The sequence below is a fragment of the Ambystoma mexicanum genome, chromosome 10 (assembly GCF_040938575.1).
Source record: "Ambystoma mexicanum isolate Mex_15411 chromosome 10, UKY_AmexF1_1, whole genome shotgun sequence".
Classification (NCBI taxonomy): domain Eukaryota; kingdom Metazoa; phylum Chordata; class Amphibia; order Caudata; family Ambystomatidae; genus Ambystoma; species Ambystoma mexicanum.
The window spans coordinates 604,595,011-604,612,377 of NC_090932.1; the positions used below are offsets into that span (position 1 = coordinate 604,595,011).

General features: G+C 48.5%; 1 protein-coding gene across 1 annotated transcript in view; it reads right to left on the minus strand.

The window, feature by feature from the left end:
• Window positions 1-8,285: 8,285 nt before the first annotated feature.
• Window positions 8,286-17,367, minus strand: part of CUL3 (cullin 3) — a 1,420,631-nt gene continuing 1,411,549 nt past the window's right edge. The window contains exon 16 of the mRNA XM_069618172.1: window positions 8,286-9,529. Within this exon, the coding sequence (XP_069474273.1) occupies window positions 9,398-9,529 (132 nt within the window). The 3' untranslated portion in view covers window positions 8,286-9,397. The remainder of the gene's footprint in view (window positions 9,530-17,367) is intronic.

The following is a 17,367-nucleotide window of genomic DNA, read 5'->3' on the forward strand; positions in this document are numbered from 1 at the left end:
CTTGAGTGTCTTAGGTTTAAACCTACTACACGCTCTGCAGTTCGCTTCGGGGTGGTCCCTCGGCAAGCAGAGATTGCACGTGGCGTGCCTGTCGACCCAAGGGTATTTGCGGTTGCACTTGGGGCAGAATTGGAAAGGGGTACCCTCCATACGCACCTTGAGGCAGCGGGCTGATAAGTGTAGGAAATATATAAGTGTATCTATATACCAAGAGTGAAGAGTATGTACCACCCCCCACTCTCCCTACTTGCAGGGCCGAGGCCAGCGGCCTACTAGGCCCGGGCCGAGGCCAGCGGCCTTCCGAGGCCCAGATCCGTCGTGCAGCAGCCGGCGGTCGATGTCTTCTCCAGCCGTCGTCGAGTGTCGAGGGTCGACGTTGGGGTGGGGAAGGATGTCAATAAAGAATATTAAATTCCAATTATTAGTAAAAGTATGGCTAAGGCCAGGGGACTCCGCAAGATGCTTCCGACCAGTATGGCGGAAAAAAACAATCTGAGGATCCTAGACGCGTGAGGGATCTTGGGTACAGTGGACGTCACACTAGGGATAGTATTACTGGCACGCCTGTGTCGACGCCCATTTTCGAGTTTCGAAAAACAAACTGTAATACTCCGCAGCTTCCACTAGATGTCGGCCTATGCACAGCATGTGATCTAAGCAGATTCCACAAGCCTCAGAATATATATATATATATATATATATATATATATATATATATATATATATATATATATATATATATATATGGCAAAACGAGGAAAGGGGCGCACTCCAGTTCCCTGCACAACCTTCTAAGCCACTGGTGTTCTCCTCCGACCGGTTTCTGTGCTAATACACGTCATCAGGGAGGCGGTCTTAACTTGCAGCTCACAGCAAGTGCAGGTGATAATTGTGCAGAAGGTTGTGCAGGGAATTGGAGTGCGCCCCTTTCGCTTTATATGATACATTACTCACCGTAATCGTATTTCTGATGCTTGCATCTGCTTAGATTCACATGCTGTGCATAGCCCGACATCTAGTGGAAGCTGCGGAGTATTACAGTTTGTTTTTCGAAACTCGAAAAAGGGCGTCGACACAGGGCGTGCCAGAAATACTATCCCTAGTGTGACATCCACTGTACCCATGATCCCTCACGCGTTTAGGACCCTCAGATTGTATTTTTTCTGACATGAGGTAGCATGAGGAGTAGCGCGAGTACAGATAATCCAAGCAGATAGATAGAAAGGTAAGACTACAAGCATCCATGCGCTTTCTGTCAGAGGGGAGGAAGGGTGGGTCGCATGTGAATCTAAGCAGATACAAGCATCAGAAATACGATTACGGTGAGTAATGTATCCCTTCTGAGGCTTGTGGAATCTGCTTACATCACATGCTGTGCATAGATTAGCGAGCAGTACTTGAAGAAGGAGGTGGGATGTGAGAAGGGTCATGAGCAAATAAATGTCTTAGAACCGCTTGTCCCACTTGTGTATCTGTCTTGGAATGAGTGTCAATGCAGTAGTTCTGAGTAAAAGTGTGAATAGAGCTCCAGGTAGCTGCTTTGCAAATGGTGTCAAGAGGTACATTTGCAATGAAAGCCAGAGTGGCCCCAATGCCTCTTGTAGAGTGGGCCCTGGGCGTGAAAGGCAGAGTTCTTTCAGAAAGTGAGTAACACAGCTGGATACAATTAATAATCCACTTCGAGATGGCACCTTTAGAGACGCAATCCCAGTCTCTGCCTGTAGCTACGGAGACAAACAGTTGATCTGTTTTCCTTAGTGGTCTGGTCCTGTTTACATAGTAGAGGACCGCCCTACGCACATCTAGTGTGTGTAGTTTCACCTCAGCCGAGCTTTGTGGGTCTTGGAAGAAAGCCGGAAGCTCGATGGACTGGTTCACGTGGAATTTGGAAATAAACTTGGGTGAGAACCTAGGGTGTGTGCGTAAAACCAGTTTATCTTTATGGACAGTAAAGAAGGGATCTTGTACTGCCAGAGCCTGAATTTCACTGACTCTTCTTATAGATGTAATTGCTACTAAGAAGGCCGTTTTGTAAGTCAGGTGTTTGAGACTGCTTTTGTGCATGGGCTCGAATGGGGGGGCCCATGAGCTTAGATAGCACCACGTTAAGGTCCCATCCTGGTGGTGGGTTTGAAATAGGAAGGTGAAGTCTCTTTACTCCTTCCATATAGGCTTTAACTACTGGTACTTTCCACCACAACACCTTGTTATGGGAGTGGTGTATGCTGACAGGGCTGCCAGGTGTACCTTCAGTGAGTTAAAAACCAGTCCTGCATCCAGCAGGTGGAGCATGTATGTAACAATAGTGGAAGGAGTGCAATCAACTGGGTTGATTTGTTTATTCTGGCACCAGATAACACATCTCTTCCATTTGTCAAAGTAGCAGTGCCTCGTGTTCGGTTTCCTAGATTCCTTTAGGATGTCCATACACCTCTGTGGTAAATTGAGATGTCCGAACTCTATGACCTCAGGAGCCATGATGCCAGGTTCATTGAGTTGGGTTGAGGATGCACCGTTTGACCTTGGTACTGGACAGTAGGTTGTACCAGCTCGGAAGTTTGATGGGTTCGCACGCTGCCAATCTGCGTAAGTGTGGGAACCACGATTGTCTTGCCCACATGGGAGCAACTAGGACGAGCGTCATCGATTCTCTTCATCTTGTTGACCACCTTCCTGATTAGAGGAGTTGGTGGAAAAGCATACGCAAACATCCCTGACCAGTTCATCCACAGGGCGTTCCCCTGGGAGCCTGGTTGGGGGAACCTGGATGCAAATCCTGGGCATTGTCTGTTTTCGCTTGTGGCGAATAGGTCTATAGTGGGGAAACCCCACTGAGAGAAGATATCTTCTACGACTTCTCTGTGTAGACACCATTCGTGTTCCTATGGGAGGGGGTCTCTGCTCAGAGCATCCGCTAGGGAATTGAGATCCCCTGGAACATGTTTGCGATGACAGGAAGATGTCCGTCTGAGTGCCCATATCCAGATTTTCTGGGCAAGCTTGGACAGATTTGGCGACCGAGTCCCTCCTTGCTTGTTCAGGTAGAACATGGCTGTAGTGCTGTCTGTCGTGATTTGCACTGACAGATTTAACAGGTAGGGCTCGAACGCTTGAAGTGCTCTGAATACTGACAGAAGCTCTAACAGATTGATGTGATTCTTGGCCACTGAGTGTGACCAGAGACTGAGCTCTGTGGTGGAGATGGTGAGCTCCCCACCCCGTCAGGCATGCATCGGTTGCGACTACCGCCTGTATCTCGGGATCGTAAAAGGGTTTCCCCTTGGACAAATTCTCTTGTCCACCAGTGAAGGCTTTGTTCCAGTGTTGGCGAAACGACCACTAGATCGTCCCACTGACCACTTGCCTGAGACCACTGTTTCGCCAACCATTCCTGCATGGGATGCAGGCGTGCGTGGGGGACCAGGTAAATACATGACGCCATCATGCCCAGCGAATGCATTGCTTTGCGTACCGTTATCTGGTGACCGGACTGATATTGCGGAATTTGCAGCAGTATATTCTGAATTCTTTCCTCAGAAGGAAAGGTTAACCCCTCTTGAGTGTCTAGGATAGCTCCTAGGAACTGTTTGGATGTGCTTGGCACCAGGCTTGACTTTTTCTCGTTTATTGAGAAGCCCAATTCGAAGAGGAGGTCGATTCGAAGAGGAGGTCGATTGTCCTTTGAATGTTTGTGAAAATTACTGGGGTCTCCCCCGTGATGAGCCAGTCGTCCAGGTAAGGGTACACCGGGATTGACTCCCTGCGTAGGTGTGCTGCCGCCACCGCCAGTACCATGGTGAATACCCTTGGAGCCGAAGCTATCCCGAAGGGCAGTACCTTGAACTGGTAGTGCCGACTGTCCACCTTGAAGCGCAAGTACTCTGTGCGCTGGGAACATGGAAACATGAAAATAGGCATCTTTCATGTCCAATATTGCCATGTAATCTCCTTTTTTAGGATGGGGATTACCTCCTGGAGAGTAGTCATGCAAAACTTTTGAGGCTTGACATACTTGTTTGCAGGCTGTAAGTCCAATACTGGGCGCATTGTCAGATCTTTTTTTGGCACAAGGAAGTAAGTTGAATAAATACCCTTGTTTACCGGGTGTCCCGGGACGAGTTCTATCGCGTCCTTTGCTAGCAGATTGATGATCTCGAGGAGGATCTTCTGGTGGTCCAAAGAATGTATTTTTTGTCGTGGAGGATGGTTTCGGGGACGCTCTAACAGTTCTATGCAGTACCCTGCGGATACTGTGGACAGCACCCATCTGTCTGATGTGATCCCTTCCCAAGCTTGTGTGAAGTTGGAAATGCGTCCCCCTACTGAGGTTGCGTGAGAAGGGACCCTGAACGGAGCGTCACTGTTTTGGTGGAGGCGTGCCGCCTCTTCTACTGGGGCTGCCTCTACCTTTTCCACATCCTCTTTTATTACCCTTGCCGTAACCCTGGGTAGACTGTTGGTTATTATTGTTCCACGGTGTACCCTGCCCCTGGGAATAGTTAGATCCTCTCTGGGAATTTTGGCCGCGTGGGCGACGAAAATTGCCATTCCCTCTCTGATTAGGGGGTTTATTGGTTAGTTGGCCTAGGGATTTGAGTGTTTCATACTCGTCCTTGGCATTTTTCAGCGCGTCCTCGACTGCCTTACCAAACAGATCAGGCTCCACCGGTTTATCTATTAATGATGCTTGGGTTTCAGCCTTGAATCCAGACTGCCGTAACCAAGCGTGTCTCTTGATAACAGTTCCTTCTGCTATCAATCTGCCGGCGTTATCCGCGGCATCAAAGGTTGCTTTTAAAATGCAACCGGACACGGCTCTTCCCTCCGCCGAAACTCGTGCCAACTGGCTCTTTAAGGGTTCTGGGGCAGAGTCTATGAGTGCCGCGACTTCTTCCCACTGATGGCTGTTGTAGCTGGCCAACAGGGTGGTGGAGTTGGTAATCCTTGCCCGGTAGGCGGAAGTGGAGGCTACTTTCCTGCCCAAACCATACAGTTTCTTGCTCTCCTTGTCGGGAGGAACTTCCGACTATGACAAGGGTGTTCCGGCCCCCTTATGGGTGTTTGTAACAACCAGGGAGTCCGGCTTCAGATGCCCCCTTATATACAGTGGGTCTGATTGGGCTGCCCTGTAAAGTTTCTCAATCCTGGGGTTCACTGCACTGGTGAGGTTAGGATCTACGAGTGAAGGATCTATTCTTCTCTGAATAGACTTCAGGATAGGGATGGCCTGAGCAACAGGCCTCTTTTCTCCCACTAACTCCTCGGCGAAGTCCCTCTCCTCTTGAGCACCCTGGGTGTCAATGTGGAAATGTTCAGCTGCTCGAGACAGAACTTCATTAAGGAGAGGTAGGTTGTCGACAGGGGAGTCGGTAACCGGGGCTTCCTTCTCTACTGGGGAATCTACTCTGTAGGTTTCCGGGTCGTCCTCATCCTCTTCTTGGTCCTCATCATCCCCATAGTAGCCCGTACCAGTTTGTTCTTCCAACATGCCCAAATCTGGATCCTCACAAAAGGATGTCTCTCCCAAACAGGGACTTTTTACTTGGAGGTATAGGATACCTTAGAGCATGAGGGTGCTGACTCGTCGGGAGTATAAGAGAGAAAGTGTTCAGGGTTTTTTGCGTAAAAATCTGCCAATGATGACATCCTTGACATGACCCTGTCTATGTCATCACTAGACCATTCTCTAGAACTGGGAATGACTTTCTGGAAGTTTCTCTGACTTATCCGGACTAGACTTGGTGGTCTGAGCAGGGGTCTTTGTGATAGCAGAAGACTTGGACTTGTCTGTCTGTTTAAGAGGAGTGGAGTGTTTTAAAGGTGTGGAAGTAGGCAGAGGCTGCTTCCTTTGCTGTTTTTCCCCCCTCCCAGTGTGTGGAAGAGTGTTTTCCCTGTTTTTTCACCCCTTCGGAGCCTTTCGACGCCTGGCGTCGAGGTTCGGGGGTAGTGTCCCTATCCTTCGAGCGTGGAGGTAGGGGATCGGGGGCCGCCGTAGCGCGGTTTGCGGGCGCCGACTCCTGGAGTGCGGTCTGGGGATGGAAGTTGGCTTCGTCCTCAGACGATCGAACTTCCGTTACCTTGGGGAGCGAGGCACTCTTGGCAACAGTGGATGATTGCCTGGAGTCATGCAGCGATCTTGATCGAGAAAGCCCAGAGGACGCTGATTCGGACCGTTCTCTATGCGCTTCTTTCCGAGAACTCGACGTGCGCGTCGAGTCCCGGTTGGACTTCATGTGTTTTATGGAAGTGCTGTGGGAAGCGCTTGTGTCGTCGGGGGTCTTCCCCATAGCCGCCCTGCCGGACGACCTTCCGAGGTCGGGGACTTGCGCTCGGCTGTCTTTCGACACCATAATGCCCTCGCCGTCCGAAAGCATGGCGTCGCTGCCATCGCTGAAGGTGCCCTCCGCTGCCATGGCCTCTTGACGCCTGGCGTGGTGGGCCCAATGCTTGATCGAACGGTCCTTAAGTGTTTTGGGTTTAAACCTACTACACGCTCTGCAGTTTGCCTCGGGGTGGTCCCTCGGCAAGCAGAGATTGCACGTGGCGTGCCTGTCGACCCAAAGGTACTTGCGGTTGCACTTGGGGCAGAATTGGAAAGGGGTACCCTCCATACACACCTAGTGGCAGCGGGCTTGTAAATGTAGGAATATATAAGAATGTACCTATATACCAAAAGAGTGTAGAGTATGTTCACCCCCCACTCTCCCTACTTGCAGGGCCGAGGCCAGCGGCCTTCCGAGGCCCGGGCCGAGGCCAGAGGCCTTCCGAGGCCCAAATCCGTCGTGCAGCTGTCGACGGTCGAATTCTTCTCCCGGCCGGCGTCGAGTGTGGAAGTTCGGTGACTCGACGTTGGGGTGGAGAAATGGGTAAATTTAACAATATTCAGCAAAAGTATGGCTAAGGCCAGGGAACGCCGCAAAATGCTTCCGACCAGTATGGCGAAAAAAAAACAATCTGAGGGTCCTAGACGCGTGAGGGATCATGGGTACAATGGACGTCACACTAGGGATAGTATTACTGGCACGCCCTGTGTCGACGCCCTTTTTCGAGTTTCGAAAAACAAACTAATACTCCGCAGACTCCACTAGATGTCGGCCTATGCACAGCATGTGATCTAAGCAGATTCCACAAGCCTCAGAAATATATATATTATATATATATAAATATATATATGTGATCGATCAGGAAAGAGCACTTTGAGAACTCTGCAGTGTGCGACCAACTCGATGGTGGAAAAAAACAATTGGAGGATCTCGACAGACATGCGAGTGATCATGGGTACAATACACGACACAGCAGGGATAGTATTTACAGTAACACCCAGTCAACAGCCCTTTTCAAAATAAAAAAAGAAGAGCTATAATGCTCCACACCAACCACTAAATGGTGCCCTATGAAAAGCATCTGATTCTAAACAGATCCACAAGCCGCAGAAATATATACACAAATACACACACTTGGGTTGTCCATTCTGGAACCCTTGTGACCGTCCAAGACTCACAATGAAGCCAGCCAATCAGTTGCCTGTGGTTAAAAGAATACATTCTGGATCCAGTCTGCATGTGGAGTTATTTGAAGAAATTAGTAATTGAAGACTGGAAAGTATCCGTTACAATCATGCTGCCTAGGGATCAGACATGGGAGGACCGGGTTACCGGCCACTGGTGACGCGACTACCTATAGGCAAATTGGTCAAAATATTGTTAATATAACCATATGTCTACGGTATTCACAGCATTGACCACTGGCACCCCCCAATGGTGGTCACGGGAGAGCCACATATTTTACAGTAGGATTCCTTCACATAACCTCTACAAAATCTAGGCCATAGAAACTTAAGAGCATTCGCTCAGCAAATACCGAAAAATAGACCAACCAATCCAAAAACAGAGAAAAGGGGACCGTCTAATTTTGGAGACAAATTAAATACGTGATCTGCAGTGCTAAGGTATTGAAGGGAAGCAGTTAAAATACAAACTGGTGTGTGAGTTAGACTAGCAGGATACCAGTTTTCATGTTGAAGGTGCAACTTGGATGTAGCAGTAAATAGATCATCCAATACATGTGAATTAGAACACACACACAAATCAGATCAGCAATGACAGAAAACAGTCCATTGTGTTACAATGAAAAAGTACTCATTTCCCCCCCCTACACATTTTGTTCTCTTCGCCAACCTTTTGCATTATAAGGCGAGGATGGCTGCTAAGCATTACAAAGCGACGTACTTACAATTTTATCTATAAATATCAAAAAATATTATGCTACAAAAACAGAGACTGTCGTTAAAAATATTAAAGTAACCATATTTATTGCATTTTTGTTTTAGATTGCATTTTAAAACAGTAAATTAATAGTGCACAATGGCTTCACTTTAAATGTTCCAAAATATGTACTTGAAGTGGGGCAATTTTATGGTTGCAAAAGAACAAAAAGATATGACATTTATTAACAAGGTGGAGATTGATGTGCTTCTTTGAAAGGGATGCCTTTAGTGAAACTGCAACCCCTGCTTTAACAAGTTTGAAGTAGTGGGATCTTTGTACACTAAGTCCATTTATTTTAAATGTTGGTCTACATTAAATGAAATAAAAACGACGGCCTGTACAATCCACCATAAGCAGTGAGTACAACAGCACTTATAATACAGTTTATACACACTAAAATAGTTTCCTTTCCCCCCGTAAAGAACCCAGAACAAACCAAATCAATGCAGAACCTAATTTGGAGTAACTGAAATAGCAACAGTGAAAACAAGGTATTGAAGGTTTGCAAGAAACCCCCTCCCCCATCTGCACCTTTGGAGAACCTGGTTACAGGTCTTACCACTGGAAAAAGTGACAGCGGCTGAAGTTAAGCATGCTAAATTATGTTCTTGGAATTTTGTATTTACCGAAAATTCTATAAATTACTATTTTAAGTTCTGAAGTTGGGAAATCAATTGGGGATTGTATTTTTGTTCAACTTTACCAGGTTGCTTTTACCCAATTTCTACAATGAGCAAATTGCTAAGCAACAGTACATAAACACATTTACATCAACATTGAAGATCTGGGAAAATGAAATTCCAACAAATTTCTTTTGTTTTATGAGCTGTAGTTTTTAAATTGTTTTTATTCTTGTATCCGGTTTGTATACAGTATTGAGAACAAAATGCGACACATTCACATTTCCCAAAGGAGCTGTAAGGGTGATCTTAAGTGGGAGAATGTTGAAAAGCTTGAAGCTCAATTGTTTGATGTAGAGGACTCCTGAGGGAGTAACTGCTTGATCTGCACCATCGAGAACATGTACAGGAATTCAACAGAGGAGATGTTCATCTTAAGTTTGAATGATTTAAAAGAGCTTCCAAGTTCATGCGAAGAATATAGTCCATAGAATAAATCAATTTGAGTTTTTATGCTACATAGGTGTATACTTTGCGATCCTCTGGTGTTCGTGCCAAATATTCACGTTCAATAAGTCCTTCTATACGCTTTTTAATAACAACTGGACTTGGTAAGAATCGTGCTTTCAACTGTTGAGTAACCTGTATGAAAATAGAAAATACATGTGAAATTGCCAGTCAAATAATTTCCAAAAATGTTATTTCATTTAATTGTTCAGAAAATGTACACTATCAAGAGGGCAGTTCAAAATCCAAATGTTATTTGTTCTGTCAAACTGAAAGACAAATCACCTGAAAATCTTATGGACCCCAACTTAAGTGGTGCTAGGAAAATAAATACGTGTTAACACTTGTGCTGGTCATTTCAGATTGCTATAAATATGCACCGATATATCAATATAATTTTCTTTTTAAACTGGCAAAATTATACTGTAAAATTTAACAGGCTGCCCTTTTCACATTTAAGTTTACAACACCTAGATCAGTTGTTGAACATGAGCATAATTCTGAGCATATAACATTGACTTTTCAGTTTTACTTTATACGTGGAGTCCTCTACAACATACTCTAAAACAATGTGCTACTATGTTTTTAATTTTCACTAAGGATTGTGCTCATAAACCATAATATGCAAGTTTCTTTAAATCAGTCTAAAATGAGAAAGGGATCTTAAAGGAAAATGTACTAACCACATCAACTTCATGTTTTTCTAGTGAATGGGCTCATTTACATCAACACTTTATACATCCTATTCTAAAGTATAAAGTTGGGAGCAGACATCAAACCATGCTCAAATACAAAAACAAGGTCGACCCATATTTGTAGTAAAGGCTCTAGATTTTTGGGGAGTTAGCTTTGCAAAGATGAAAGATATGGAAAAAGGTGTAGGGAGGGGTGATCCCTAGTTTGGAAAACTTCCAGCGCTTCGCCCTGAAATAAGGTGAGTTGTTTGAGATAGTTGCAAGGTCACTGGTAGTAGGAGGTGGTGCCCTCACCTCCTTTTGTAAAGAGTAAATGTACGGCCCAGGTTAACTCGCATTTGTTTGTCTAATAACAATGAATATCCGCACAGTTTGTTCAGTGATATCGGTGGTATTTATTTGGAAGAAGACAGTCTATTGTGGTCAACCGACACGTGTTTCGACCTCTAGGGTCTTTATCAAGGCTATCCTGTGGGTGGTTTGCCCGGATGGTTCCTGGATGCTGGTTCCTTTATAGGCCGATGTGGCGAGGTCCACTCCGTTTCTGTCTTAATTGGATTTGGTGCCTGGATAGGCTATGGGACCTTGTTCCTGTGTGTGAGTACTCGTTTGCGATGGCTAAGATTAGCCAGGCCCTGATCCGTGATGCCCAGGTTCTCACCAAGACAATTGATCAGGATGGCATGACTGTCAAAAGCGGAGGAAAGATCAAGGAGGAAGAGAACAGAAGGACGCCTAGAATCAAGATTAGTGAGAAGATCTTCACGGATGTTCAGGAGAGCAGATTCGTGCCTCTGGCTGTTCTGAAGCCAGACTGATGGTCACAGAAACCCCCAACAGATTCAGTGTGGAGAGTAAGCTGGGAGATGGCCAGGTTTTACAGGAATTTGCCCAGGAAATGAGTGATCGAGATCAGGCGGCAGTTTGCTGGACAAAAAGGATCAGCAGAAGGCTTTTTCAGGAGAGCGTGCAGAAGGGAGTGCTTGAGGGGTGAGAGGAAAGTTCCAGTGGCAAAAGAGTGATTGAAGAAATCAGCCAAGGCTGGAGCTAGGGTGCCAATGTGGTCCTTTCTGGAGGAGAAGGAGAGCACCTGCTTGGATGACTTTCATAGATTGACTTGTCTAGAAACCTTGTCAGGAGAGCTCAGAGGAAAGAGGAGAAAGGAGGAGCAGAGGCGGCCAGAGGGGGGCCCGAGTGAGATAGAGGAAGAGGAGAGAGAGGACAGGATTTCCTGAGTTTTGGTGAAGTGAGAAGCCAGAGCCACACAGAGGGCCTTGGAGTCAACAGGACAGGTGGAGACTGCAGAAGGATTGGCCAGCTCCTTGCAGATTTTAAAGATTTCTGCCATGTTGTTAGAGGCCGCAGAGATGCAGGCTTGGATGTGGGCTCTCTCTTCTTGGTCAGGACAGAGTCTGTATTGCCTTTGGAGTAGGCGGCCGGCCAGTTTGTTAGAGGATGCATCCGATGGCCACCACTTCCTCTCCGCCACCCTACACTTGTGTTTCAGGGTGGCAAGATCTGAGTCATACCTAGAGTTGCACTTGGAGGAAGGCTTCAGATAGATTCTCATGACAGGATCATGGACATCCAGAGTGTTGGAAATAGAAAGATGCAGGTTTGAGAGGGCAGTTTCAGGATCTGAGTCAGCTGCAAGCGTAGGAGGAGCAGATAAAGTAGCTGCACAGGCCTCCACTGACACATGCTTCATGGGCAGAGTGACCGAGAAGGCAGGTGGCAGTGCTGGGGTCGACCTCGCCTGGGGGGCAGAGCTTCAGGTGAGAGAGCAGAAAGTGGTCCGTCCAAAAGAGGAGTCACCACTGAGTACATCCAAGGCGTGTCCGGCAGAGTGTTTTGGATGAGAGGGTACAATGGCAAGAGAGTGTCGCAGAGGTTGCGGAAGTGCCCCGAGGAGGGATTAGAAGCATCCAGATGGATGTTGAGGTCACAGAGGAGGAGAAGAAGTTGAGAAGTAGAAGCAAGGAGAGAAGAGGAGATGTCAGCCCACTGTGAGAGGAAGAGCAACCTGGCCAGGTGGCCTGTAGATGGAGGCCACAGTGAGAGGCCAGGACAGATATAGAGGCTGCAGACCAGGCATTCAAAGGAGGTGTAGGTCTGCATAGGAATGACGGCAGCAGGGAACCACGTCGGAAAGATCAGAGCTTCTCTAACTCTGGGACGGTTGGTTCTAAGCTCGGCGAGGATCTTGTAGCCATCAGGGAGTACAGTGTCAAAACACGTGACAAAGCTGGCAGGAAACCATGTCTCGGTGAGAGCAAGGACATACAGGTCAAGTTCTTCAAGAAGGTGGCAAATGTCAGACGAGTGTGACAGCAGAGCGAGAGTTGAGAGTAGCGATGTGGATCAGGTGTCCACATTTGAAGGGATTCGTGGAGGGGTACAAGCTTGAGGTATGCCCTGCGGAGGTGGTAGAGGGGCCCGAGAGTGGGCAGTGGAGGTGAAAGGAGATGGCAAAGAAGCTAGAGAGGATGAAGAGGGTTCCAGAGAGGTGGGGGAAAATTATAAGTTACTCACTGTGGTGACTAACGTACTCTTAGTCCATAGTCTACTTTCCTCCATACTGTATGGACGTCCCTTCCAAAGGAAGGGAGACAGAACCTTTTTCACCAGAAAAAAACCTTCTTCCCCTTTAAATTTAGAGGCGTGTGGGGGTGCAGCCCAGGGAGCAGGCGTTGGCCTGACGCTGCACTCCGGTGCCACACCTCAGTCCCCATTGACGCGTCAACAATGGATTTAAAATTGCCTAATGACACCAGTATTATTAGGGGGGAGGTTGGTGGGACGTATGGAGGAAAAGGGACTATGGACTAAGAGTACGTTAGTCACCACGGTGAGTAACTTATAATTACTCTTATGTCCCGTCCCCTTTCCTTCATACTGTATGGGCGATTACAACTGATTGTAGCCCCAGGGTGGAGAGGAGACTCTCCTTAAGCAAACAGGTTCCTGAGAATTGCTTGTCCGAAAGCCGAATCAGATCTGGAGCCGGCATCCAAACAGTAATGCTTGCAGAAAGCCGAGGGAGAGGCCCAAGTGGCCGCCCTGCTTATGATTAGCCAAGGGACATAGCGCTGGAATGCGATGGCCGTTGCCTTGGCCCTGACTGCGTGGGCATGCATTTTGGCCGGGAGTGGCTTGTGTTGGACCTCATACGCTTCTTTGATGGCAGAGACCATCCAGCGGGATATGGAAACCATAAAGGCCTGATATCCTGGTCTTGAGTGACAGAGTGTCCGATTTGCAGAAGCCCTTGTTCCTGTCCAAGTAGAATTTCAGGGCACGCCCGACATCCAGGCAGTGCAGCTCTCTCTGTGCTTTGTCCTTGGGATTGGGAAAAAACGCAGGAAGGACTATTTCCTTGTTCAAGTGGAAAGCAGATGGAACATTGGGCAGAAAGGCTGGGTGTGTCAGCAGGACTACTTTGTCCTTGTGAAAGGTAGTGTATGGTTCGAGGCGACCATCGCCTGGATTTCGCTGACTCTACGGGCCGAGGTGAGGCCGACTAGTAAGGCCGTCTTGATTGTGACCAGCCTGATGTCCACGGACGTCATTGGCTCGAACGGTTTGTGTGCCAGGGCACCCAAGACTATGTTAAGGTCCAACACCGGGTGCGGTCTCTTGACAGGCGTGTAGAGCCTTGTGAGTCCCGTCAGATGTTTGACGATAGGATTGGGGGAGGAGAAGGTGCCTTCCTTCGAGTTCCTGTAAGCCCCAATGGCTGCGAGGTACATGCGGCAGGTGTCCACCTGCACGCCCGAGTGGGTGAGGTGCGCCGAGAAGGATAACACATCGTCCAAGGTGCATGCCAGGGGGTCAATTCCCTTGGAGTCTGCCCAGTGGCAGAATCTGGTCCATTTGCTTTTGTACTGGGCCCTTATAGCCTTGCTCCTGGCACCCTGTATGATCTCCAGATTGGCCTGAGAGCGGCTCCGGTGCCTGGAGCGTTACCTGCTCAAATGCCACACTGTGAGGGCTAGTTTGCCTGGCACAGGGTGGATGACTCTGACCCCCCCTGCTGTGCCAGAAGATGTGCTGCGCCCATCGGGAGGTGAATCAGGGGCACTTCCGAGAGACTGAGGATCTCCGAAAACCATGGCCTGGCCGGCCACCATGGAGCTATTAGAATGATGAGTAGTTGGCGAGACTCCTTGATTTTGCAAATTACTCTGTGAATCAGGGGCGTGGGCGGAAAGGCGTAGGCTTTCATGCCGGTCCACTGGAGGTGAAATGCTTTGCCCAGAGAGCCAGGACCCTGACCTTGCCAGGATGCAAACTGGGGACACTTCTTGTTGTGCCAGGTGCCAAAGAGATCCACCTGGGGTGATCCCACCTGTTTAAGATCTCCTGAATAACGAGGTAGTTTAGCTGCCACTCGTAATTATCCGTTCCCAGCCTGCTGATCCTGTCCGATTCCAGGTTGGATTGGAGATTTAGCAGTTTTGCTCCCACTATGGTCTAAAAGAATGTGTGTACACTGTCTCCCAATTTAAATTTCATGCCAAAGGGATAGGGTACACTTTTAGTGCACTTATCTGTGCCTCAATTCGTCCGTGAGTGATTTCTGCTGTTGTCTCTTTTGGAGTGTAGTTTGGGATACACCCTGAACTGGATCTCTCCCCACCCCCACCCCTCCCAGGATTGATGGTGTTGTAATCATGAAATTTAGCAATCACGTCTTGTGGAGGATGGTCTGGTGCATCTCTCTTCATTCCGATCCTATGGGCCCAGTCTATCTGGATAGCAGCATGGGGAACTTCTGAGTGGAGCCATTGGGAGTTGACTGACACAGCCTTCAAGATCATCCTCTTCCGTTCTTTCCTTGAGGAATTGATGCACAGGTTCTCCCTCCTAACTCTATTTTGAAGGTTGTCGCACTTAGCCCGCAACATTTCAGTGCCCTCTTTAAGCAAAGCCAGGGAGCCCTGCATCGCGTCCAGTTCAGACCCCAGTTCCACCATCGACCGATCTCCTTGGTGCACCCTGTCTCCAAGTGTGCCCATCTGTGTCCACAACACTTGTGCAGATTCCACCATTTCCACAGAGATCAGCTATCTCAGAATGCAGGGATTCACAAATGTCTCTCTTTAGGGTATCGAGCCGGTGAGGAAGTATGGCATGAGCTTCTGGACAGCAGTTTCCGGTTGGGACAGCCCCTCTGTTTCTCAGTATATGGTGTCACGCTGTGGTGACGGCGTTAAGAGTTCTGTCTTGTGGTGCGCTTCTTCTTAACTGACTTGAACATTTCCCTCACGTCACTGGGAACAGAGCGCCGGGCAATCAGTCATGGCAGCAGCGTGGGGAGTAGATCAACACAGGTCTGAGCTCCGGGTCCCTGCTGCAGCAGGTGAACCTTGGCTAGGCTTGCTTGGTGGGCCCGAGAATGTGACCCTGTATCCTTTTCACTACACTCCCTCTTTGCAGTGCCTCCTACTCTTCTGTACCTCCATCTCTCAGACGACCATTGCAGGGCTATTTCCTTCCTGTTACCGCAAGCAGTCTGCCGTCTTTGGCCAGGTCACTCTGCCCCTCTGGTTCTCACCGCCACCTCAGCCACTTTCAAGCACTCTTTGGGGCCAGCGGAGAGCCACAAAGATCTCCCTGAATCCTCCAGGCCACAAGTGGATCCACACACCTCACTGAAACATACCTTCTGCCATTCCGTGGATGGTGTCACTTGTTGCACATCGACCATGGGTGGGCGTGCTCTGGGAGGATTCTCAGCTCCAGGAGGCTGCACAGGCCTCCTCTGCAGGCTCCTTTAATTCAGGCTGCCCCTCTCTCAGGATCTTCGCTGGAGATCAGACTTCTTTCAGTTGTGTCAGTTGGGGAAGGAGAGGTTTCGCAGCCGTTTCATGAGTAGGCTGAGCCCCTGCAAGAGCAACGTGCTCCATCACAGAGCTGGCCAGGCTGCCCAGCCCTGCCCTCGCTCTCACCGCTGCAGGTGACAGCCACAGCCCACCGCCCTTCATCAGGCACTTGGGCAGGCAGGGGCTTCCGCACAGGCGCTTCATGTGGTGTGGCTGCGCTCCCCAGGCTGGGCTGCTCTTGTCACAGAGTCCAGCACTGGCACTCCCGGGCAGTCCCCTCGTGTGTCACAGCTCTGGTGTCCCACTGCTGGCTTAATGCCTGGAGTGCTATGCAGCTGCCATTTTGTCAGGGGTCTGCGGACTCAGGACTCGCCTCACCTCGCGTTTGTTGCAGTTGTTTCAATACTGCGCAGGCCCAGTGTCTAACCAGACCCTTACTGACACCGGGACGCAACCTGGGATCCACAACAAGAGAAATCGTCACACGTTATTGTGGGCCGTTGGATGGAGGGGGTTGAAGGCGTCAGTCCTACCCCTCTGCCATCTTGGCCACATGCCTCCTGTTTGGGGTTTGATCCCTTCATACTTTGATTTCTTGAAGTGTCTCTTTAAAGTTCCCTTTCGCCAATACCTTAGGGGAACTGAAATTCCTCTTTACTTGATCTTGGTTCTCTGTGTTCCTCTGGTTCCTTACTTCCTCTTGTAATTTTTCATATCATAAATCCCTTTCGGATGATTATAGCAGCCCAACCAACTGCCTTTGTTCAGTTCCCATCTTGTAATGAGCAAGGATTCTCCTTCTTATGGGTTTTTGGCCCTCCACTGAGACGAGTAAACTGAGTCCCAGAGTTATTCTCACTCTGATGGACACTTGTATATTCACTGGGTGAGTAGGCTGAATCTCAGTTTTTCTCACTCTTTTGGATACTGGTCATTCACTGGGATGTGTAGACAGTGCTCTTGATCTCCGTATCCCCTCCCTGTCTCCGGCCTTTCCCATTCACTTCTTTCTCACGCTCTAGCGTCACCGGCTTGCATTAATTCTGAATCTTTTTGGTTCTTCCTCGCGGCTCCAGAAAACTGACTGTAGCGGTCTCAGCATTGTTTCTGGACTGGACAGTCCATCTCCTACAGGTCACGCCACTGCTCACTCGGTTCTCCTCCTCCCCGTTTTCTTCCCCTGCATGGCTCGGACATCTGCTCTCTCCGTGCCTCCTGGTTACACCCACTGGCCGGACCCTGCAGACACACTTTCCCAGTTCTCGGCAGCTTCTACCTCCTCACTGATTCGAGATTTCTGCGTCTCGCAACTCTAGTCTAGTCCCTAGTCCTTTCATTTTTATATTAGACTTCTGGGTCCTCTGCAGCAGAGTATTAAAGTCCTCTCTTTTTGTTGATCATTTTCCTTTGCTTGTTCTTCGTCAGTTTGGATGGCTTCAAACCATTGAGTGAT